This window comes from Xenopus laevis, chromosome 2L (assembly GCF_017654675.1).
Source record: "Xenopus laevis strain J_2021 chromosome 2L, Xenopus_laevis_v10.1, whole genome shotgun sequence".
NCBI lineage: Eukaryota > Metazoa > Chordata > Amphibia > Anura > Pipidae > Xenopus > Xenopus laevis.
The window spans coordinates 90089967-90115338 of NC_054373.1; the positions used below are offsets into that span (position 1 = coordinate 90089967).

General features: G+C 37.8%; 1 protein-coding gene across 3 annotated transcripts; it reads left to right on the forward strand.

The window, feature by feature from the left end:
- Positions 1 to 1561: 1561 nt before the first annotated feature.
- On the forward strand, positions 1562 to 25046 carry ptp4a2.L (protein tyrosine phosphatase type IVA, member 2 L homeolog). 3 transcript variants are annotated; one of them, NM_001091979.1, is given in 7 exon segments: positions 1562 to 1683; positions 14109 to 14807; positions 16773 to 16865; positions 18563 to 18693; positions 21458 to 21532; positions 22519 to 23850; positions 24361 to 25037. In NM_001091979.1, coding segments are annotated over 5 exon segments (504 nt in total). In that variant the 5' UTR covers positions 1562 to 1683; positions 14109 to 14711; the 3' UTR covers positions 22628 to 23850; positions 24361 to 25037.
- Positions 25047 to 25372: the final 326 nt, after the last annotated feature.

Consider the following 25372-nt stretch of genomic DNA (forward strand, 5'->3'; position numbering starts at 1 on the left):
AAATGTTATCTTTTGAAGATTGTCCTGTGTCAACCACCAATCCAGATAAGTAAGCATGTCTGCCACCAGGTGACATTCCAGAAAACCTCAACATAAAAAGATCTGATTAATTTCACATTCATATAGAAACACCTGCCATAAACCCCAGCACGGTCAAATACTGGTAAACCTGAACTACTAGGCTAGAACAAACCTCAAACTCAACACATTAGCTTCTGAATTTAATCTTCCAAGATGGATGTCCATTCAAACAGTTATGGAAATGGAATGTCCTTTCCTTGTCCTTTGGTTAAACATTTCTGAAAAAAGGAGTACATGGTTTTGTGGGTGCGTGTGCCACAGTGATGGTTCAAGAAATGCATTTTAGGGGTAATTATCTTCTATAATAATACACCATTGCATTGTGGGAAAACGTGTCACTTTCTTCTTCTTCTAAAGTTTCCTGACAGGGCAACTTCAGAAAAAAAGAAGCATCAAGTTTGTTTTCCCACTGGAGATTTACAATTAGCTGGAAGGCATTTCATGGAGATTAGTCACCCGCAGTAGCGAAGATTTGTTGCTTGGCGACTAATCTCCCCGCGTGCCACCATCCCAAAACATAGATTTAAACATTTACCCAAACATATTCCCTGAATTGTTCAGCTAATAAAATAAATACTGTAATAGATTAGGTATATACAGCGACTTTACAAATATATCACAAATAACTTCTTTTGTTTGATTAACAAGACTCAGGGGCATATTTATCAAGGGTCGAATTTCGAATTTGAAAAACTTCGAAATTCGAATTCACAACTGAAATTAAGTCAAAGTTTTTTTTTGTCCGAAAAGGTAAATTTTCGATCGAATAGGTCCTTATTTGGCTGAATTTGAAACGTACGAATCGAAGTAATAGCGAATTCGATTGAATTCGAATCAAAGTTTTTCTCAAAAAAAAGTCCACCAATTGACTCTAAATAGATTCGGGGAGGTCCCCCATAGGCTAAAACAGCAATTCGGCAGGTTTGTGACGGCGGATGGTAGAAGTCGAATTTTTAAAGAGACAGTACATGATAAAATTCGATATTTGAAGTTTTTTCAAATTTAGATTGAATTTGGACCATTCCCTAGTCGAAGTACACAAAAAATAGCTTGAAGTTCGAATTTGAAAATTCATCTCAATATTTTTGATAAATCTGCCCCTCAATATTTGCTTTCATTTCTTTTGTGGAGTGTAGATATATACGTCACTGACTCCTCAAGATTAACCTAAACCTGTGATTAAGATATTATGTAAGCACAAAGGGTTTTATGACGTTTATGTCTTTATAAGACAGATCTGTGCGTGAGACCCTCAATTTAACGTTCAATAAACATGGAATAAGCAAAATAAAACGAAAAAGGTGACTTTCGTTTGCACAAAACTTCTTTCTTGTTTGGGTGAAATTGTGAGAAAGTCTCTGACAGCAGCAGGTACTGCTCGCAACCAAGTATAGAAGGAGGCGGTGCAAACAGAGGAAACCAGATTAGGAGCTGTCCTACCGCGATTTACGATAACTCGTCACGCCCACAAGGAGGATACGTAATGCGTCTGCGCGTTTACGTGTAGTCGTGACGTGAGAGTCTCGCGTGAGGGGACGTGTGGCATTGGGATTGCCTGATAGACTAGGAACCTGCTAGGCGGCTGCAGTTTACAGCTTTTCGGTATGTATAAGTAGCGCTCCGCGACTTCGGGCTGTGTTGGGAAAGACGATACGGTTGAGCAGTAAACACGTGGATTAGCGTCCCCCCTTGCTGTCGGTGAGCTGATGACTTCGGAAGGGTGGGCGGGAGCTAAGCATGCATGTTCTTTTACCCTACCCAGCTTTCAGTACTACTCGTTGAAGTCCGAGTAAAGCCTTAAGTAGGGGGAAAAAAAACAAGATTTCACCGAGAGAGCGTGTGCTTGTGTCACTGATTGGATGGCTTCCTCCTGTATAAATGTGACGTGAGAGGTGGATTAGAAAATGTCTGCTGGGCCTAATCCAGACATGTGTGTGAGCATTTTCTATGTGTTCAGGTAGTTCTCACAAGTGACGGTCGGCTCTCTATATAAACCTTTTTAATAGCATTAATAGACACTTTTATTCCATTTAATATAAGGTTATATGTTCTATTTCCCTTCTAACTATCCTAAACACCTCATGTGTGGAAGTATGATGATTCCTTGCCCCAATACCAACTTAAATCAATTACTTTATTTGGCTGTTGGCATACACTTAGACTCTCAGGGACAATTTGAGCCTACCCATCATAATGAGCTTTAGGCAGGCTTGGAATGTTGCAGAAACCTGGATTTGTTCCTTGTGTCTCATGAAGGTATTTGTTAAGAATGTTGCTGGTGTACCATGTGTATTCCAGAACTACAAACTGCAAAGTCAGCATGCCATCTACTGCTCTACGATCATGATAGAAACCAAAACACAGAGTCTTCAGAAACCATATCCGCTTATTGATATAAAGTTTATGATCTAGGTTATAAGTCAGACTTCAGGGTGACTGTGTACCTTCTTGTGTTCATCAGTATATGTATGTATGAGTATATATATCTATATATATATATCTATATCTATATCTATATATATATATATATATATATATATATATATATATATATATATATATATATCTCGAACAACCAATTTATTGCTTCATTACATTTATGACTGTAATGAAACCATACATTTCCAGTAAACTACCAGTATGAGACAGAAATAAGACATAGTCTGTCATTCACAAGCAGATCCATTTTAGCTGGTCAGAAAGAACTGTTTGTGTTGGCAACCAGTAGTCACTGTTTAATATAGTTTGATGAAGGTCTGATGCTGACTAATTAGTTGGAAGCATGTGTTGAGACTTGTACGGGAGGTTCCAATCCTGTTATTATGAATTGGGCAATGTCAATAAGTGATCTTCGGCCATTATATAAATTAGAAAATTGCAAAATTTGAATTAAGCAATTTATTGGGTATATAACAAACTACTTATTTGAGGTTTAGGGAGATGTTATAAAAAATGGCTTGGTCCCAAGGTAACATGAAGCAAATGTTCCATATCTTTGGGGTAGCATAATATGACTTGTTGGATACTGATAATTATGATATCCGACCACTATATAAATATGCTTTTGGTGAGTTGATTTTGTGTTGTTTATGTGGAGGCATAAGGAGGTGTTCTGTTGCCTTTTGGCTAATAACCTTTCTTGACTTCTACTTCGACATGGAAGATTGACTGTTTAGATGTGTGTGTCAATAAGTAGAGCAAGTGTTTATTTCAGCACATTTGTGGGTTTTACAAGAAAGCTGTCTGCCAGGTGTTTGTTTTTCCTTTGTCTGCATGTTTTCTCCAACACTTGAAAAGCCTAAAATATCTCATGAAACTGATCCTTGTGTGTTGTTTGTATGTAGTAGGAACCTTGGATTGGAAGCTTTACTAGGCAGTGAGTGATGTAGATGTTCACAACTTGAATGAAATGTAATAGTTCTGCCGCATACCTTTAATTAACTTGAACTGCAACGGTGGTGCTGGTCCTCCGTTGACCTGGCCGGGTCCCTTTGCAGCAATCGTTTGGTAACAGATCCGCACATGGCATAATAAAAGGGGCCAACACCCCGACAGCATAATCTCGTATGTGTGGATCTAATACCAAACAACTGCTGATGTAGATGTTCAACACTCTCAAGTGCTCATAAAATGTTTTGGCACTATACAAATATAGATTTAGAAATAACTGTGTAGGCATGGGTAATGTCATCACTGGGTGAATGTTTCATCTGCCCTTTTGTAATGATTTCTATCTCTGGATATTTAATGAAAAGCATTAAATAACGCAGTATAGTATTTGGGAATGTTGGTCTATATAGTTTGCATGCTATATGGAGCAGAATCTGTTGTGTGCATGGCACAGTTTTGGCTATGAGTGTTATTACAGTATTGAAATAGCTGTCCATGAATGATACTTGTTGGGAACTCTTGGTGCTTAATGTTCTCAACTGCCTGTTTTTTTAAATTCTTTGGTAAGGTAGTTCTTTTAATGTATATTTTTGTACAAGATCTAGTAGCTTTCTTGTTTAGATGTAGTTTTTAATCATACCAGACCTAGAAGCTGTTTTGGTAATGGCCATTTATTCTCAATATACAGTAGCCTTTTCGTGTGAACCAGTATGGATTACAAAACGTTCTCCTGTTAAATTTAGATGTGAAGCATGTGTTTTCTGGCTAATTATAGCTAGCTACAGTATATTCATTACAAGGTAAGAATAGCTTTAAATTATATTAAGTTGTGGCTGGGCGTACTTATACTGCAGTTAGTACAACAGTAGTTCTGTGATCTTCCACCCTCCGGACACATTTGCCCCCTCCCATTCTCTGTAGGCTGGGTCTGCCTGACTCTCAGTGACTCAGATTGTACCTGAGAACATTGTGACCTTCTATACTGGAAGTGACAAAAGCACCGTCATTAGTTTCTTGCTTTTCAGTATTTGATCAATAGCCTCGAGATGACTTTGATCACCATGTATTACTCATCCTCCCACTCTATCTTAACAAAGAAAAAATATGGACATTTATTTTTTTGTGACTCGCGTGTTATTTCCTTTCTTTTCTGTATACAGTAGACATGCTCATTTGGCTTTCTATGTACCTTATAAAATGATTTAGAATTCTATATATTCCTGTGTATATGAAATGATGGTCTTGCATTACTACCTGCTCCCTGGGGAATCTCTGTGATGACACATCTCATAAATAAAATGTATGTGTTTTGTGTTGGTACACAGCTGTCTGTAATGCTTCTATTGAATCCTGCTGGTAGGACTGTTAAAACCAAAGTGATCTTAGCTACAGATTTTTATTCATTTTTTTTTTTTAAATCAGTTTTGTGACATTGTAACACAATGTTAGGATGTCTCTTCTAAAACTGGACTCTTCTGCAATATATGATCTGAGTATTGGCAGACTTGCTACAGTTGCCTAATGACAGGAAACCAGGTGCAGCTTCCTTTCAATGCAGGGGACATTTACCATAAAGTAGTAAAATGTCTCTGACTCTTACCATGTTATAACGACTTTTTGCATTGATATTGTAGTTTCCTTTTTATATTTCTAAATGTGTTCTGGGAAGTGCAAGTGACCCGATAGTTCTGGACTTTGTGCCTAGTGTTAGAACTCAACCTTGCTTGACCCCTTGCCATATCACATGTAACTTGGTAGATTGAACGGAGCCTAAATGGGGGTTTACACAATGCACAGGAAAGGCTTTTTGTTTATCTGTGCAAATTTGTGTTATTTTAACACATTTAGGAAATGCATTTTCCGTTTTAGAACCCAGTAACTTCTGTGTGGTAATTTGCGGAAGTGATATTATGGATGTTCTTAAAATGAATACGCCATGCTTTCCTGCACAGATCAGGTTTTAAACCAGTGTTTCTTAACCTTAGGTCACCAAATGCTTCTGGACTTCATTTCCCATCATGCTTTGAACCTTGATATGTTGGAATACGTTGCTAGTAATAGTCTAACAAGACATAAGTTCGAAAATATGAAACACTGAAAATTGTTGTCAGTGCTTTTATTTTTTGCATCTTGTATGGATTTACAATCTCTTTATGCTAACAGCGCTTTGCATACACTTTTTGCCAATTACCTTTGCTGGTACAGCAGCAGTATTTGGCATTTATTTGCTTTTGATGTACCCTGAAAAAATTCAGTTGGATTGGATAATTTTTATCTACAGCAGTGATCCCAAACCAGTGGCTCATGAGCAACATGTTTCTTCCAGCTGTGTCAAACGGGTGCTTATTTTTGAATTCCTGGCTTGGAGGCAAGTTTTTGTTGTAACACCCTGTGTTCTGCCAAACAGAGCCTCCAGTAGGCTGACGTAGGGGCTTCCAAATGGCCAGTCACTTTTTATGCTCTCGTTCTTCTGCAATTTAGGTTGGCCTGTCGAATCATATTTCATATTCCCTCTGCTCCCGAGGCTTTTATCCTCCCCATTGGATTTTATAAAGTTTTCAAAAACTTAGAAAGGCAGGCAAGTCTAGTGCTTTCAGTGAATTGATTGTGTGATGCCCTTAATGCTACTGATAAGTTATTTTTACAACTAGATGGTCAAATCCATGACAGTTTGCTCTAGGATATGTTTTTGTGTGGTAGGAATGACAAGCATTAAACTTTTTTTTACATTAAAAAAAAAAACTTTAAAGGAGAAGGAAAGCTATGGAGACTTTTATTGCTAATAGATTAGCTGCAATAGTGCAAGCTAGAATGCTATATTTATTCTGTAGAATGTTTTACCATACCTAAAAAAGCTCAAGAAGCTCTCTGTTTGTTTAGGATAGCAGCTGCAGTATTAGCTTGGTGTGACATCACTTCCTGCCCGAGTCTCTCCCTGCTCACTTATAGCTCTGGGCTCAGATTACAGCAGAGAAGCGGGGGGGCAGCAAACTGAGCATGCTCACGCCCTGGGTAGGTTGGTTTATGCTGAAGGCAGGAAGGACTCAGAGCAGCACTACTTTGAGGGTTTACTGGTATATTTAGGTGGACATTTCTGACAAGGCTTACTTAGTTTTAACCTCTCCTTCTCCTTTAAAGGACAGTTAAAGTCTAACATTAAATACATCTTCTTTAAGAGGCATACCTTTTCTACTATTAGTCTTTGCTTCAAGTTTGGGGTATGTTCAAGCATTCGTGAGATCTGTATCGTTGCTCCAGAAAAAAAATGCAGAGTAAGAAAAGAAAAACTTAGCAATCCTGTTCACCATGGAGCATTCTGTTAAATGATTTGGTAATTCATGAAATACTTTCCTTGTACGTGAGGTTAATGTACTGTGGAATATGTTGGCCTTATATGAATAAAGGATAATAACGACGTGTTCCTAGAGGAAGACATGGCTTGCTCTATTTTGCTCCCATTTGATGAAATATGACATAGAACTTGCACTCTCCATTCAGCTGATGCCACTAATGTATAAGTATACCACCTGCAGCAGCCATTTAGGGAAAAAAGTGTTGGTGAAATGCCTCATGCACATTTAAAGCTGGCCATAGATGCAAAGATCCGATCGAGGTTCGAGGATTCAAACTCGGATCTTTGCATCTATGGCCAGCTTAAGGGCTCATGAGCTGGAGATTCCAGTCTGAGCCAGTTTATAACACATACAACAAATTGGACCAAAGTTATGGAATGGTACATTTTTTTTCTGACTGTATGGGGGTTCATAAAAAAGTAATTTCTTCTCCAGTGAAAAGCCAACAATTTTCCAGTCTACTCTTGACATCATGCATGTAGTGTAACTATGTGTGTCTAGAAGTGGTATCTGCATACTTATAGATTGTAGCTGTTTTAGCCTAAAATATTTGTTGACTCCAATATCCATTTGTATATGAAGTTTTGTTATTGTAGTTCTGGCATTGTAAAGATTTGTTTTGTTCTTTTCATCCATAATGGTTGGCGTTGTTCGTTTGCTGACGATAGAAAGAATGTGTTGCTTTGGGCAACAAGCGATAATTGGTAGTGGGTGTACATCAAAATGTCAAGTACACATACCCTCAAAAATAATAATTTTTATAGTTTACCTTATAATCTTACACAGGAGTTGATCAGGACGTACATGGTTATTGTATTTTGTTGACTTGCTGCTTCTGACATTCTACACTGTGTACGTGGTAAATATTTGCAATCCTTTTTTTTATTTGTTTTCATTTGGGGTTTTAAGTGGGCAAGATATATGCTGTCTTTTCAAGCCGAGCGACAATTCAGGTTGAAACTAAATTTAAAAGCAGTTGTGTTATTGTCATGTGTAAAGGCAGATAACGCCTCTCTGAAAGCCGGCAACAAGATCTCTCTAATGGGTGGTTCCCTGTGGGGGAAGTTTCTTAGAAGTGCTGCTTGACATTTGTGACACCAAATATTGCTTGACCGCTTTCAGAACCTGCCACCCCTTGTTTTCCTGATAGTTCTGTTACAAGGGTTTCTGATGTGGAATGGGAACAGGTACAAAATAAGAGCTATCTTGTATTTTATTATGGAGGACTTGATTGCATATTTAATTTCTATACTGGACTATAAAAGCAATTACACTTTTATTGCTTGCCTGAACCATTTACCTCAGGAATGGCTGTGCTGTGATCTAACTAGGTGAATGCACTAACCTTTTCCACACTTTCAGCATTTTTGTAACCCCTTCAGCTGCTGCTGCCTGTACCAGTCAAGCCAGTGCAGCAAATTGCCCTTGTCCAACTTCATGTTTTGGGAGAGGTCTGAGGTGAGTGGAGGAAGATGGGGGCGGGGGCCGAAGCAATCCTGCATATTCGTTTCTCTGCCAGGAATTCCTGGCCCAGCTTCACTCACATGTCGTTGTTGGAATTAAACACGCGGAAACCTGATCATTCAGGTACAGGCTGCCTTTGCCAAAGAATGAGGTGACTGTCCCTTCTCTTCAGTTAGGCACAGCGTGATCTGGAGTTTGTTTTATTGGAAGACTTGTGGCTGCCAAACTGGGCACCGCATGTACAACTGTGAAGGTAATACATCCAGATAAAGCTTGTCAGGAAGATTAGCAGGACTTTGCTGCCATAAATCTCTCCCAGTAATGTACTCTGTATACCCTGATTTAACCCCTGGCTCCACTTTGTATTCTTTTGAAAGCTTTCACTGTTTGCATAAACCCTGCTTGTAAATAATTTCTATTTGTTTGTTGCCTGTAATGAATTTTGATTATTTATTTTTTATATCCGTTTTATTGGCTGTTAATCTAGTATGCTATGTGCACATTGCCATTTTGCATTAAAGTGGGATGTGAGTATTATCCCACCTAATCAGATGCTCAAGGTCGCACAGACCTATAGTGAGTGTTGTTTGACCTATGCTTGCTACAAACCATAATAAACTTGTTGCAATATAAAGTAAATTAGTCTGTATGCTGCCCGATTCTTCTGGGTACATGTCCGTAAGCACACAGGACAAATGGATGCATACTGTGCACGAGTGGCTAGATTCTCTTCTGTAGGTCTAACAGAAAGTACAGAAGAGCTTGCTTCTCTACACTTCCTCATCTAGTGATGCCCAATGCACCCACCAAAAAGCTCAATCAGGACATGACTCCCTGGATGACATGCATGTCTAGATAGTCAGGCAGCAACTTTAAAATTGACTGTGGTTGGCTGAAACTTCACTGCAGGAGTCCAACCCAAATCTGCTTACTGAAGTCAATGCAACTGACTCTGGCTAGGTTTTATTGCTCTTATATTCAAAATATCAGAACCTACAGCAGATTATAACCCCACTTGAAGCAGTGATCTAAATACCTTCTGTGGATTGCTCCTCATTTATGTGAGTGAGATGTGACATGAGTTGCACTGCAAGTAAGCTTATCGCCACCACTGTTACAAGTAGAGTGCATGAAAACATGCCTTATGCCCTTACTACTAGGTCCATGGCAGATAAGCCATTTTGGGTGTTGCTACTTGTGGCATGTATTTCAAAGACCTAGCCATAGACTGCTTAATTTTTACTGGCACAGTGTTTGTGATTAACAGTGTATTGATCCCTGCCACAAGTATTGATGATCAAACTCGACATGTGCCATGGCACTTCATGTAAAGGAAGTTTAACAAATAGAAATATATTCGTTCTAATGCGTCCGTGTTATTTAACCTTGAGTGCTGCTATTTTGGTTTCCAACTAGCTGGAGTGCAGCATGTTTTTTGATAATTATCATCTTTTACAAATATGGTTTCCTGATGCAGTCCAGATAGGTGCATTGTGATTGTGATTGCAACATGTAGTAGACAATTGTACCATAACCGTAGTAGTGATCAAAATGTGTGTTGTAGCCTTAAGCCTAAGGCACATGGTATATTTTTCGCAAACATTTTTGACTAGAACGAAACACTGACATTTTAACTTTATTGCTAAAATGTACAAGGTTCAGGTAGATTACTTTCAAGTAAATGAGAAACTGTGTGGTTTGCAACTTGTACCAATTTCCAGTAAATGGACACTAATGGTTTTTTTATATACCTCGAATGAACTCACAACTCAAATGGTTTCTTATTTAAGAAAAAACACAAATTGAAAAAAAACTCGAATCAGCTTTTTCGGGGTTTAACAACACGAAAACTCAAATTGATCGAGTTCTCGTCAGGAAAAAACTTGAATTGCTCGAATTGATAGTTTTCTGGCAAAACCCTTCGAAAGAGTATCATGAAGGCTACAAACATCGGCAAATGGTCCAAGGAATCTCTGCCAATGACTGACAGGGTTTAGATGGTGTATTTTTGGATTTAAGCTTTTTCCAGGGTCGGGGTATAATACATTTCGATACATTTTGTGTTTTTTTTAAAAAACAAATTGAAAAATGTGTTTGGGTTTTTTTTACCCAACCAAAAAAACATCCTTAAAAACTCTAATATTGGTGGAAAATGCAACTGGACCCTTAAATGATCAGTAACATCAAAACATTTTTAAAAACAATTTGTATACTACGAAAAAAAAGCACAAACATATATATTTTTTTAAATTATCTTTAAAATCAGAGTTTTTATTTAGAAATAACTTACCGAATCTCCACTTGCATTCCCCTTAGAAAAGGCGATGGGGTGGTCCATTGCACACCGCTTGATTTCTCCTCCCTGCCTTCCTTATAGGAGATAGCCAGGGATTAGAAATTGAGTGCCGCACGATGAATTGGCGCCTTTTCTGAAGAGGAGCGCAAATGGAGATTCAGTAAATTATTTCTAAATAAAAACTTTGTGATTTTAAAGTTTAATATGTGTTGGTGCTTTTTTTTCGTAGTATTGAAACATATTTTTGATGTTTCTGATCCTTTAATAAATCTGCCCCAGTAAATAAGCTCAAATCAGGCTACTAGCCTTTTGCCGGTAGAGTGATTTTAAGTGTTGTACGATATAACTTGACAAAAGGCAATAATCTGTGTCTTGCTGTTACAAAGTGTACCTCCGGCAGGGAGACGAGGCACTTTATATAATCAGGCTTGGACAAAGATTTGGTTTCAATCCTACGCTATTCTTGGAAGCAGGTTGTTGTGCATGGTGATCAGCACATCGTAATGTTTTGCAGAAACAACATTGAATGCTATTTATGGCTTATCTATATGATATACAGAGGGCCTTGTGTGGAGTTTCTTTGTGTCAGACCAAACAAAACAACTATTGAAATTAATGCTCTTCATTTTGCTAAAAATTCCATTGTATTTTGCAACCGTGCAGTGATTTCTAAAATTTCTAAATTATTTTGGCTTTTTACTATTTGGCATAAATATGGCCAAAAATGTGAAGTTTTTCAAATTGGTCCTAAAACTAGATAATGAGAACCCAATGAAATAAACCGTAACACCAATAAATGAACAGGTTTTAAAGTATATATGTATACAAACAAGCTTCTGTGTAGCATTGGAGGCAATAGAAATAGGGCAAATAGGATTAAATAGCAGAGAACAGATAAGCTCTGTAGAACACCATTATAATATACAGAACTTCTTTGCTATCGGCTCTGTAACCTGAGACTTTTCTTCTTTGAAATGCTGCCCCCATTGCTACCCAGCAGCCTATTTATATTATCTGCAGTAGTGTTTCTGAAGCAAACACACCAGTTTTACCAGTGCAGATCAACACTACATTATCTTAGCACTTTCATTTTTGGTGTGTTTCTTTTCCTTTAAACAAATGATCTAAAAACCTACATTACATATTTTGCATATTTGTTTGTGGCGAGAGAATGTGAACCTTTGCTTTCAGTAACTGGTGTGCCTGCCTTGAGCTGCAGTAACTGCAGCCAAACACTGTTCATCAGTTTTACCCCATTCCTCCTTATAGAACAGCTTCAACTCAGGGGTGTTTGTGGGCTTCCTTAGGGCAAGGCCAGACATGGCGTTTTTCATGCTTTTTCAGCACATAGGTTTCTTTTCCAAACATGCACTTCAGATTGTTCTCGTTCCCCATAATTCTGCTGGCTGGAAATATAAAATAGAAAAGCTATTTAGAAATAGAAAAACTATTTACAGGCAAAATGCAGCAGGAATGATTGGCAATACACAACATAATTACGTCACCGGCTGTAAAAACGTATATGCGTCATTTATCGCGCAAGAATTTGGACACCATATTTAAGTATTTACATAAAGTGTGGTTTCAAACTTGCAGATCTCATAGTCTATTGATTTGGTAGTTTCTTGACATATTGGCGTTTTTGCTAAAAAAAAAATGCCAATACTGGCATCCTGTGGTGGATTTCAGCTTGCAAGCGCCCTGTGAGAATAGTGAGTTTTCCATTAGTTTCAGTGGTAGTGCAGTTATGCATATTTACGCACGGAGCTTTTTAAAAGCGCAAAGTAAAAATGCAACGTCTAGCCTTGCCCTTAAATGAATTGCCGTCTTCACGTCCTTCCACAACATTTCATTCCCGGGGTGGTAACAATGTTGTTGAATTGCCTCCATTTGTACACAGTCTGCATGACCGTGGACTGGTGTAACTTTTACAGCCTGGTCATCAGAGTTATCTTTATTTGAGCAACGACACGTTCACAGACCTGTGTAAGATAACATATGGATAGTGAAGACCCAGACTTTTTTTATTTTATTTTTTTAATTTTTTAAAGAACATTGCAAGCTTTAAACAGGAATGTTACTATAAAACACGAGAATTCTACCTCTATGCCTTAATAGACCCTAGTGTTGCTCAGGTTTTCTAGGGACCAAATACTGTAGCAACCATGCATTGATTTGATTAAGAGAATGAAATATGTTGGGGTCAGTTTCCCCCATTGAAAGCTGGAAAGAGTCAGAATAGGAAGGCAAATAATTCAAAAACGAAATCTTGCCGAATCGCCCAGTGTGACCTAAGGGAAGACAGGAGATTAGTCACCTGAAGAAGCAGAGATTTAGAGCGCCAGCCATTGGTACTAGGTAGATGCATACGTTCTGAATGCATCTGGTCTTTAATGTAGTGTGAGGAGTGATTGATGGTTTATGTTTTGGATCATTGCACTGAAGCTGCTATATGTTTGTGTCTTGGAATTGCTTTGGATCAGTGCTAGGGTAGTGCACAATGAAGTCTTTGTTACATGGGGAATGACCATGTCCTGGTAAAGCTCTGGACATGGTCACTTCCAAAATTTGCTTTATGACCTTGTGTCAAAACAACTACATTTCCAGGTGAAATCCTTGGAGAGTATGACCAGCTAATGCATCATTTTATCCAGCAGGATCCATGTGTAGACCTGAGGGCTAAACCGTCTGATCTGTCCAATTCCAAAGCAAAACACTGATTGAGATACAATTGCCTCTACCAAAAAAGGCAGAGACCTCACAAAATTGGCTGTATGAGCTCAGTAACTGCTACTTAGTGACACTACCTCTTTTTTAATTTACTTTTTTAACTGTAGGTTTCAGAGGAAGCTGCTAAAGTATATTGGTTACATTAGAATTAACTGAAGTACTGAAGCTGTAATCTAAGAAACTGTAGTGAGGACCTATCTTTGTAGACCACCAGTGTCTAGAGCACTGTAGTCTAGCCTTGAGATTGAGATGCTGCTAGACTGTAACTAAAATAATTGAAATTTTTAAAAAAAATTCTGCTTTTTAATAAAACAGCACCTTGTACTTGATCCAAACTAAGATATAATTAATCCTTATTGAAATCAAAACCAGCCCATTGGGTTTGTTTATTGTTCACGTGATTTTCTAGTAGACTTAAGGTATAAGGGTCTAAATTATGGAAAAATATGTTATTCAGAAAACCCCAGGTCCCAAGAATTCTGGATAAAGGGTCCCATAACTGTATATTGGAAGCTGTAGTCCAGCAACATATCTGCTCCCAATGTTGAACAGCACAAATCAACATCACATCAAAATTTAATGAATTATTAATTTAGACATAAGTTGCAGCTTTTCATATCCCGCAGCTTTGGGGGGACTTTTTCATATCGACTCTGGGTTCACAGGAAAATAGCTTTTGTTGCTGATGAAATTTGCTGGCTGAAATTATATACTTGAAAAAAGTTTAAATTTACAAGCTAAGCTTTCTTAACCTACTTACTCATACTAATTTGCAGTGTTTCTCTGTCTCACAGGTTTCCTCTTGGAGTGAACATTGCATATTTATGGCGATTCGGCGCGTAAGAACAGAATACTGCCAGGCTCAGCACAGCATTGGCACAGACAAGTGAGCTGAGAAGTTTGTCTGTGCCTCTTTGAGCCCACTTTCCAATCATCAGCCTTTTGCCAGCTGCAGTAAAGCCTATGGGAGTTACTAATTACTTTCTTACCTTGCAACCACCTTGCTTTTGCAAATTAATTTTTCCTTTTGTGAAGGGAAGAATTTTACAAAGTGGGGACTAAGGGCGGAGGCCAACTCTGCAGTTAATTTTTCTCCCCCCCAAATGAGTGCCTCCTTGCCATAAAGACCATTGGTGATTTTTTTTAAAATACCCCCTTTTTTCCTTTCCATAAGTTATGTAAGAAATTCTCATTGGATGCTCTACTGCATCCCTCACAAAGTGCTTGACTGCATTCAAAACATCGCTGGGACTTTTGCAATAAGTTTTTTTTTTTTTTTTTTTCTTCCTGCAAAATAAATATCTTTTTTTCTTTATAAAAAATTTTCATATTTTTTGCTGTGAATTTTTTCAGGATTTTTTCCCAAGAAATATCCTTATTTTTTTAATCTGATCAAAATGAACCGTCCGGCTCCTGTAGAAATCTCTCATGAGTGCATGCGTTTTCTAATTACACATAATCCAACCAATGCCACACTCAACAAGTTTACTGAGGTAAGAACCTACATGCAGCAGCATCTGGACAAGTTGTGTATATGAATGCGTTATATTCAGAATTAGAAGATTTTTTTTTTTCTGAATTGTCCACTTCATTGTTAGCTGAATATATATTGATTTACAGGAATTTGGGGCTAGTGGTAACCACCACTATAATACAGGTATGGAATCTGTTATCCAGAAACCCATTATCCAGAAAGCTCAGAATTTCTGTCTCTGATAGACTCCATTTTATCCAAATAATTCAAATTATGAAAAATTATTTCCCTTTTCTCTAATATTTAAACAGTAGCTTGTAATTGATCCAAACTAGGATATTGTTAACTCTCATTGGATGTAAAATCATTCTATTGGGTTTATTTAATGTACATGATTTTCTAGTAGATTTAAAGTATGAAGATGTAAAGTATGAAGATTCAAATTACGGGAAGATCCATTATCCGGAAACCCCCAGGTCCCAAGCATTCTGGATAATAGGTCTCATACCTGTATTTTAAAAATATGATACCCCAATAATTGTGTAAAAAAAGTTTGAATCTGTCACCACATATTCCAACTAATTAAAATGTGTTTTCCTGAAGTGTGAAAAAAATCTCCATGTTCAGCTTGGAATACAGCCGTTATAGGCTGTCCGATACAGAGCAAATGTTATCGGGGACAGCTCTGCATCCTACTTACAAATTCATATTTGACAGTCTGTATTGAGCAGTACATGTTAGTTGCCATGTTCTTGAACATCTATAACATGCATCCTTTTAAATGTTGTGATGGTTAAATAAAATTAAAATAAAGTTTTAAAAAATTTGCACCCTAGTTTAGTGGGTCCATTAAAAAGCAGGGACAAACAAAATGCAGCTCTTGGAAAATCCCTTGATTGGACAGAAGATCCTTGTCTGGTCTGCTGTTTATGTCTTGCTTTAGCTCAAGTAGCAGTGGGAGCCTTTGTCTCTTCAGTTTATCACTGCTTTGCTTTGCGGAGTCCTGCAGCGGGTCGGGTACCCGTGGGTTACCCCAAAAACCTGCGGGTTGCGGGTGGAAGTTCCGGGTATGGGTATAGACGCAAGGCTGCGGGTCGTCTCAGCGATTTTTACTCCTTTTTTTTTTTTTTTGATCACGCCTACTTCTGATGATGTCCCTTCTGGTTTACAATGACCGCACTTCCTGTTTTACTCCTTTTTTTTCTGATCACGTCTACTTCCAATGATGTCACTTCCAGATTATAAAAACAGCACTTCCTGATTCTTGATGGTCAGTGGGTCCAGGTTGCGGATAAGGTACTTGCGGTTCGGGTAGCGGGTCCAAGAGGGTAAGAATGCGGGTACGGGTTGGGTACGGGTTCCAAAAAATGGACCCCCGCAGGACTCCACACCTTGTAAGTGTGTACTTTACCTGTTCTTTGTTTAGGACCTGCAGTGCTTCAGGTATAGGATCTCTAATCCCAGAAAACCAATATCCAGGGAGCTTCAATGGGAAGGCAATCTCCTATAGAGTTATTTTAGAGGAAATCATTCAATATATGATTTCATTTTTCTCTGTACTGTACTAATACAACAGTACCTTGTATTTGATCCCAACAAAGGTAACTTAGATCTATATTGGTAGCAAAACAATAATTTTGGGGATATTTAAGTTTAAAGTATTGGTAGACTTAAGGTATGGTGATCCAAATTATGGATGAACCCAGGTTCAGATTTTGATTTTGATCACCACAGCTTAAAATTGATGTTATCAAAATGCCCCATGTACAGTAGCCAATTCTTTTAAAATCCAGTTCTACTTTTGATTTACGTTTTATCCTTTTTTTGTTCTTGAGTTGATTTTACTTTATAATTGTAATCACATTTTTGTTTACAGAGAAGTACACTTAAGCAAGTCCGTTATTGCTTTTATAGCACATTTCATTTTTTTTGTTCCTTTGGTTTAATTTAAATGCTGTCTCCATCCTGCTTTTTTTTTCCACAGGAGCTGAAGAAATATGGAGTTACCACACTTGTGAGAGTATGTGATGCAACATATGATAAAGCTCCAGTAGAAAAGGAAGGGATACAGGTTTTAGTAAGTATACTGCTAGCCTACTGACCTAAAACAGCATTGTATCACAAAGAATATGTGCTCTGGTGATAATAATAATGAAAATTAATCACATTTGCTCACAGTGTTGTACTGGTGCTTTTGCAATTTAAAGGAACAGTAACATCAGCAAAAATAGTGTTTTAACGTAATAAATTATAATGCAGTGTTTTCCCTGCACTGGTAAAACTCCTGTGTTTACTTCAGAAAACCTACTATTGTTTATATAAATAAGCTGCTGTGTAGCAATGGGGGTAGCCACTCAAAGGAGAAAAGGCCCAGGTTACACAGCAGATATCAGATAATCTCGGTAGAACAGAATGGTTATCTGTTAACCACTATTTATCCTGTGCCATATAGCCTTTTTTTTATTTCCACCATTGCTACACAGCAGCTTGTTTATATGAACTAGTTTTTTTGAAGCAAACCTATCTGTTTTACCAGTGCAGGGCAGCAGTACATGATACTTTCATTACTTTAAAACACTTTAATTTTTTGGTGTTACTGTTCCTTTAAGTATTTCTTTTTCAATTTTATTTTCGCCCAGTGGAGTTACTCTTGAAGATCCTGCTTTAGCTTGTGTGTCTTTTAGCCATGAGCTCTTTTTAAGGCTAATGTTATGTAGGGGGAGAGAAGCCACTGTGCTCAATTATGTCTCACAACATTGGTGCAAAAACATGAACCTATGCTTTTTTGCACTGATATCTGCTGTGTGACTGTATGCAGGCAAGAGCTGTGTTTGTGAGTGTGCAGACACACAACTGAAGGCAGGGACTGATGTGGATGGTTTATAACCTCTGTAAAAAGTTATGGAATATAGTAGCGCAATAGATATAATGGATAATATGTATACAACGTCGACATATACTACTCTGCATTTTGCTCTTTGCAAAATTTTACCACTCCACTAGCAGAGGGAAAGTGCTGCCTCCCTTCAGCTCAACACAGTTTTTTGGTTCATATAGACCTGTCAGTGATTTGACTGTGCCTTAGGGGGATAATTATCAAAGGTAGTGTTTTTGAGGTTTTTACTTCCTCGAATAAACTGTCAACTCAAATGTTTGCTTATTTATGAAAAAAAATTAATCTAAAATAACTTGAATAAATGCAATGAGAAGGGGGGACTCTAATACTCGAATTGATCTAGTTATTGGCGAAAAAAACTCAAATTGGTCATTTTCGTGCACAAACCACGGAATAAAATCCAAAAATCATGAATTCTAAAAACACCTTCAAATGGTTTGAGACCTCTGCCATTGACTTCTACATGATCTTGACTGGTATTAGCTGGAGTATTTTCAGATCCAAGTTTTTTGCAGCTTCGGGGGAATAATAAATCTTGAAAAATCTGAGGTTTTTTCCCCTGAAACTACCTAAGAAAAACTCGACTTTTGATTAATAACTGCCTAGCATTAGCTCAATTCAGATTGCAAGTAAAAACAAGTTTACTTCACTCATATTTAGTTTATATCCCCTATCACATCTAGGAAAGTTTTTGTTATTGTTTTTTTATTTTTGTGTTTTATGTGCTTTGTTCAGCCAGAAAGTTTTAAAAAGTTTGTTACTGTCTACTTGCAGCTGGCTGAATAAAAGCTTAACTAGTTGGTTGCTATGGGTTTGTGCTCGGGTCGATTCCTAAATGTTTTTTTTGCTCTTATTTTCTCTCTTTTGACTTTTTTCAGGATTGGCCCTTTGATGATGGAGCGCCACCACCAACACAGATAGTTGATGATTGGCTAAACCTCTTGAAAACCAAATTCCGTGAGGAAGCTGGATGCTGCATTGCTGTTCACTGTGTGGCCGGACTTGGGAGGTATGTACTTGCCATCTACTTGAAATACCCATCCCCTTGTTATATGTTTGAAGTATTTAAGCATAGAAGTGCTTTAATTTAAAGGAGACTTTGTGTAAAAATTAAGAATGTACCAGTGCGTTATACTCATTTAGATATAGAAGAATTGTGCTCCCTGAATTCCCAGGCTGTGCATTGGAGCCGCAGCACTCTGCTCAATGCACTGTATAACAGTGACCATTCAGCAGCTAGCAGGACCTGATAGGGAACTGGCACCTGTCTTTGCTTGTGTGACTGCAGTGCTGTGATTGGCTGTCCCCCTCCTAATGTGCTTCTGGCAGGGACTGTTAGGACACGCCCACCCATCATTTAAAACAGTAACAGGGGCCAGAGAACATCTATAGGGAGCTTTAATAAAGGGGCTATTGTTAAAGATAATATTAATTTTTTTGCACCATGTAAAAGCAACACCATATATTACTCACAATTGTCTACAAAATTAGGGTTTTTTCATTTATCCTATGTCCTTTAAAAGCTCAATCATAGTACATGCAGATGAGCTGTAAAAACTGAAACAAACAACCTTGCAGCAAAGTAGTTTGTGCCTTCTGTAGTTTTAAATGTAGTAAAGTAAATCTTTATATACGCCTGACCTGCCGAGTTATGTCTGCTTCAAATTATACACCCTAATTCATACAACAATCTTGGAGTAAGCATCCACAATCAAATTATTTTGCCGCAAAAGGGGCAAATACACCTTACACAATAGTGTTGCTGAACTATAACAAGGGTTGCCAAGAAACATAGCATGCTGCTAGCTGTAGACTGAGAGCACAAACTCTGATTTAGGAAAATAATACTATTTAGTAGGGATGTAGCGAACTGTTCTGCGGCGAACTTGTTCGCGCGAACATCGGCTGTTCGCGTCCGCCGCAAGTTCGCGAACGTCGCGCGACGTTCGCCAATAGGCGTTCGCGTCAAAATCGTTCGATCATTCGATCGCTAAAATCGAACGATTGTCGTTCGATTCGAACGAAAATCGTTCGATCGAACGATTAAAAATCCTACGATCGTTCGAATCGAACGATTTTCGGATGTTCGAAGTTCGCGAACAGTTCGCAAACTGTTCGCATTTTTTGCCGGTGTTCGCGAACGGCGTTCGCGAACACATACTCGGCGGTTCGCTACATCCCTACTATTTAGGACAGAAAATGTTCCTAGTGAGCACTATGCTGCTTACTCCAGGAGAGAGCTCTCGGTACATGCAGCCATGTTTGATCAGACATGTGCATAGTGAGTGAGTCTCCTGGCTCCTATGCGTCATAAGATCAGGGGATTCCTTACCAAAGAAACTGTTGATGTGTCTATTTTTAAAATTGCACATGATTGTTTTTTTTTTTTCCTTTGCTATTAGGGATGCACCGAATACATTATAATTCGGCCGAATCCTTTGTGAAAGATTTGACCATTTTTGATTTCCTTGTTTGTGTGATGAAAAGTCGCGTGATTTTCTTTTTTTTTTTCTTTGGATTCAGCCAGGCACTTTGATTCGGCTGAATCTTGGCAGAATCCCAAACCGAATCCTGGATTTGGTGCATCCCTATTTGTTATATTCTATGGAAGCTGTATAGTCTTGCACGGAATCCTCTTACCATTTTACAGAGTGGACTCCTGAGAATGGGCAGTTTGCACAATATCCTGTTAATAATTTTACTAAAAGTTTGTTTTTTTGCTGACATTGGGATGCATTAGAAGCCTGCAGGTGCAACAGCTTTTTGGCATGAACTATTCATGTGTTTCACTACAACCTATATTTTATGGCTATTCAGGCACTCTTATGACAGTCCAGCAGGTGCATCATGTACCCAAGTTTGCTGCAGGGTGTTATATACAGAGTCAGATTACTGAGGGCTGGTTTGGATACCAGAAATGTGCTGTTATAGGCCAACTGCCTGGGAGCATGATCAGCATCCCTGTAGCATACTCTCTACAGCAAAACCTTAGTAAAGGCTTTGGATGTAATTTTAAATGTGTGTACCTGTATCAAGTACTTTGCATGTGTATGCTCATTTCTGAGAGAGCTGGAATATCAAAAGTTTGCTTAGCAAAGTGACAAAGTTTTTAATTTATTCAATGCCATATAACCTGGCCACTTCAATTTTGCAATAGACAACAAGCAGCTTGCTCTGAAAGGAATACATCCATATATGTAGGTATAACCAGAATGGAGCATCTTATGAGCTGGAAGCTAAGCAGGATAATGACAATGAAGACCCTGGCAATGCTGCTTAAGAGAGCATGCCAAGTGAATCTCTCCTATCAGAATTCTGTGCAAATGGGGACTTTCAGCACAGCTTCAATGTAGGGTTTTTAACCCTTGGATTGATAGACTGTCAAATCTAAGCAAAAGGAAACTTTTTCACTGCTATTTTCATAGAAATATAATTTAGAAGTTCTTAATAGTATGCTTGTGCTACAAACCATGTCATTTTGTATCCTGTTTTCATATTTATTTTCTCATTATTTTACTTCTCTTTAAAAAAAAAAAAAATTTCCCATCTCTTGTTTTCTGTAACTTTGTTCCTTCCACGTCTTCCATAATTTTTTTCTGCCCTACTTTTTTGATTTCATTTTGGGTACTGTATTCTTTATATGATATATGGCATACAGAATACATACAAGAATAAATTGTTGCAGTTTTAATGGTTTAATGGTTCAGGTGATGTCTGAAGGAGACATAATGTCGAATAAATGCTTAACTCATTTCTGCATGATTTTCTTTCAGAGCTCCTGTGCTGGTTGCTCTGGCACTGATTGAATGTGGCATGAAATATGAAGATGCGGTTCAGTTTATCAGGCAGTAAGTGAGCTTGTTAATGTTTTTACTTTCTTTCTCTCTCTCTCTCTCCTATGTTTCCTCCAGGGACCTCCTTGCCTGGTAAACAAGAAGCAAGTTAAACACTGTTTTCTTCTGGCTAGTCTTCTTAAAGGGGTGGTTCACTTTTAAATTAATGAATGTTAAAGTACGCCAGTTCTAAGCAACGTTTTAATTGGTCTTCATTATTTTATTTTTATAGTTTTTTAAATGATTTGCCTTTTTCTTGTGGCTCTTTCCAGCTTTCAGATGGGGGTCACTGACCCCATTTAAAAGGTCACTGACCCCATTTAAAAAACAAATGCTCTGATAGGCTACAACTTTGTTATTGCTACTTTTTTTTTTTATTACTCATCTTTCTATTCATATTCCAGTCTCTAATTCAAATCAATGCATGGTTGCTAGGATAATTTGGACCCTAGAAACCAGACTGATGAAATGGCAAACTGGAGATGTTTCATAAAAATCTAAATAACTTAAAAAACACACGGAATAAAAAACGAAGACCAATTGCAAATTGTCTCAAAATATCACTCTCTACATCATGTTAAAAGTTCATTTAAAGGTGAACAACCCCTTTAAATCAAGGCATAAAGAAGCTTTTGCATAAATTGGCAATATTCATATACATTTCTGCCGAATTTTATATATTACTGATTTCATTTACTTCCCTTTTCTGTCCCATTTATGGTGTGGCCATTTTCCTTATACATGCACTTAAAAGTATTATTGGCCACAAGGTTTTTTTGTTTTAATCAATTTTGTGCCGTTTGTACCAGTATGAACAGCTCTTATGGGCTTGCCACATAAACTAAAGGTGATTCAGTTATTGAGTTCAGCGGCGAATGACTGGTTCTATAAGTGTGTGGACCAACTTCAGATACAGGGGCAACTGTTTTGGTGTAGCATTGTTGCCTTATAACTGAAGTCTTGTCAGTTTCCCGGCTGATCATGTAATTTGCTATTTTCAGGAAACGAAGAGGAGCATTTAATTCCAAGCAATTGCTCTACCTGGAAAAGTACCGGCCTAAAATGCGCCTTCGGTTCAAGGATGCCAATAATCCTTGCTGTATGCAGTAGTGCAGTGTGGAAACCACTGGCTTTCATCAGATCCTTGTTACCAGTTAAAATGGATATGTTATGGTGGAAATCTTGAACCAGAAAGCAAGATCGTTTTTTTTTGTTTTTTTTTACCTCCGTCCCATTGGAAAAGAAAACCTGCAAACAAAAGTGTAACAGAAAGCAAAAAATAGTGAAATTAAAACACATTTCAGTGAAGGACTTTTTTTTTTTGTTCAACTTCTCCCCCAATTTTTTGTCTTTGACAGCTGCACAAATGCAAGGTTAAATAGTTTTTTTTTTTTTTTCTGTGTGACGTAACAAAACTTGAGTAAGATGTGTATAGGGCTGAATAACCAAGCCCAGGTGTGAATCCTAGCACTTCCAGATTGCCAAACATGTGGAGCAATACAGGCAGGGGCATGGTAAGCAAATAAACTGACTAAAGTGTAACTGAATAATGTTTATCTAGAGAAGGCACAGTAACCTATGTATTCTGTACTCCTCTGCAGGACCCTAGCAATAGACTGTATGGATGAGAATTAATACATCCTTAACCAGAAATGTGAGCTAAAGCAAGTAGCCCACATCCTTACCTATGGTTCATGGACAGATATACAAGATTTAGCTAAAATTAAATGATTTATGGATTTTTATATTTCTTCCCCTAAATCCTCCCAACATAACCTGAAATATATGTTAAAAGACAGATTGCATAAAGAAAATACTGCATTTCTCAGGATAATTAATGCCCATTTTCAGCACAGCAACTATTTTTATTCTGAAATAAAACTATTGCTGTTCCGCCTTAAGCCAAATCTAATGGTCAGTGGCCACAAAATGATGCAGTTTTGGATATGAATTAAATAACTGTGTCACTACAAATAGAATCTGCTATTGATACTTTTTTTTTCCAATAGTCTTGGTAACAGCAATGCCATAAGTGTGCATGAAAATAGATAGAACTAAATTAGATATAAACCGTTCCATCTGAAAAAATGTGTTCTTTAAGCATATCTAAGCATTGCCCCTACCCCAAGATAATCTGAAAGGAGTCAGGAGAACAGAACTCTCAACTGCCACAGGGTTATTGTAAGAATCATAAATTGTTGCTTGTGCGTAATCCGAGCTGCTGTGTGCATATCCTCTGGACAAATGGAGGAGGATGTAAGACATTTATTTGTTAGAGAACCCATCAATTGTACTGGTGAGAGCTGTAGTTTAGGGAAAGATAAATACACTTGTTAAAGTGGACCTGTCACCCAGACACAAAAATCTATATAATAAAAGTCCTTTTCAAATTAAAGATGAAATCCAATTTCTATTTTTTATTAAAGCATTCATAGCTGCTGTAAGCTCATTTAAAAATCTCAGATGTCAATCAAATATTGTCTGCCCCTCCTCTATGCCATGGGCATAGAGGCGGGGCAGACAATTACTTACACTTTCCATTCAGCACTTCCTTGATGTCACTGCTCTCCACACATTCCCCCGTTCTCTTTACCATTTAATTGTGTAGCCAGGGCATGGGGATGGACATCGGGTCCCCTATTCTGGTGCACAAACAAAATTCTGAGATGATGCAAGGCTTGTCTTAATAACAAAATGGCTGCTGCCTGCTTGCTATCATTTTGAATTCCCAGACTGAAGGAAACAAGATTCAAATCATTTAAACAGTGGAATTAAAGTTCATTTTGCTTGACTAATGTGATAATATAGGATTTTGAATAATTTTTTTGGGTGACGGGTCCCCTTTAATGTCTATTTGCTTTGTGGGGGGTCTTGTTAATGTTCTAGCTGCAGGATGGAATACATTATCAACTCTTTTCTTGAAATTCTTGACCTCCAGAATCTTATTTTGCTGTTTACATTCAGCCTTTAAAATATTCTAACGTTTTACTTGCCTATAGTTCCCCAGTATGAATTAAAATGTAAACTGTAATGTTCTCCTGAACACGCTGACAGGTAAAGGTTGTGCAGGCAATACAAACAAAGCATTGTTTTGATATCCGTAGCCAAATCTCAAGCAGCCTAACCGTGCCCACTGGGAGCTGTGCATTTAGGGCAGAAAAGCAACTTTCCATATTAAATCTGCAATGCCAAAACAAAAAATCATGGTGTCCTCATCCTTTGGCATGTGTGTGCTAAACTCTGACTCTTTTATACAAGGTCCGATTACTGTTTTTTCAGTTTTTAATGAGCTGGTGGAAACTTGTGCCTATATGGTCTTTCCTCCCCTTTGCAGTAAAATTATGTTCAGGGGGATGAACGACTCTCACAGACTATAACTTATTAATTTAATGTTCAAGCATTGAAAGATATATAATTTTGTTTTCTTGGAGGACACGCTGAGCTGTGCAGATGTACACATTTGTGTACATCAATACAACAGAAAAAAAATCTCATGAAACATATTCAATAAAATATTTTACAAATACTATTCTTTAATGTATTGTTTTTGCCTGAGGAAGGAAAGATTGGTGCTTCTGGGTGTTTATGCTTCTGTCTGTGGGTATACATATGGAGCTGTAATATTTAATATAACCTGAAACCTTGCAAACCACAACTGGCAAAATGCTGGCATCACCATGCTATTGTCAAAATAACTGCCGTACACACAACAGCGGCATAATGCCTAGGTTGAAAGACTCCTAAATATGTAAACTAAGAAAACATTACAATTTTTTTATAAAATATTTAAAAGACCATTACAGGTAGATTTTATTTATAATGGCTACATTTGCTATTAATAGGGATCGAAACGGA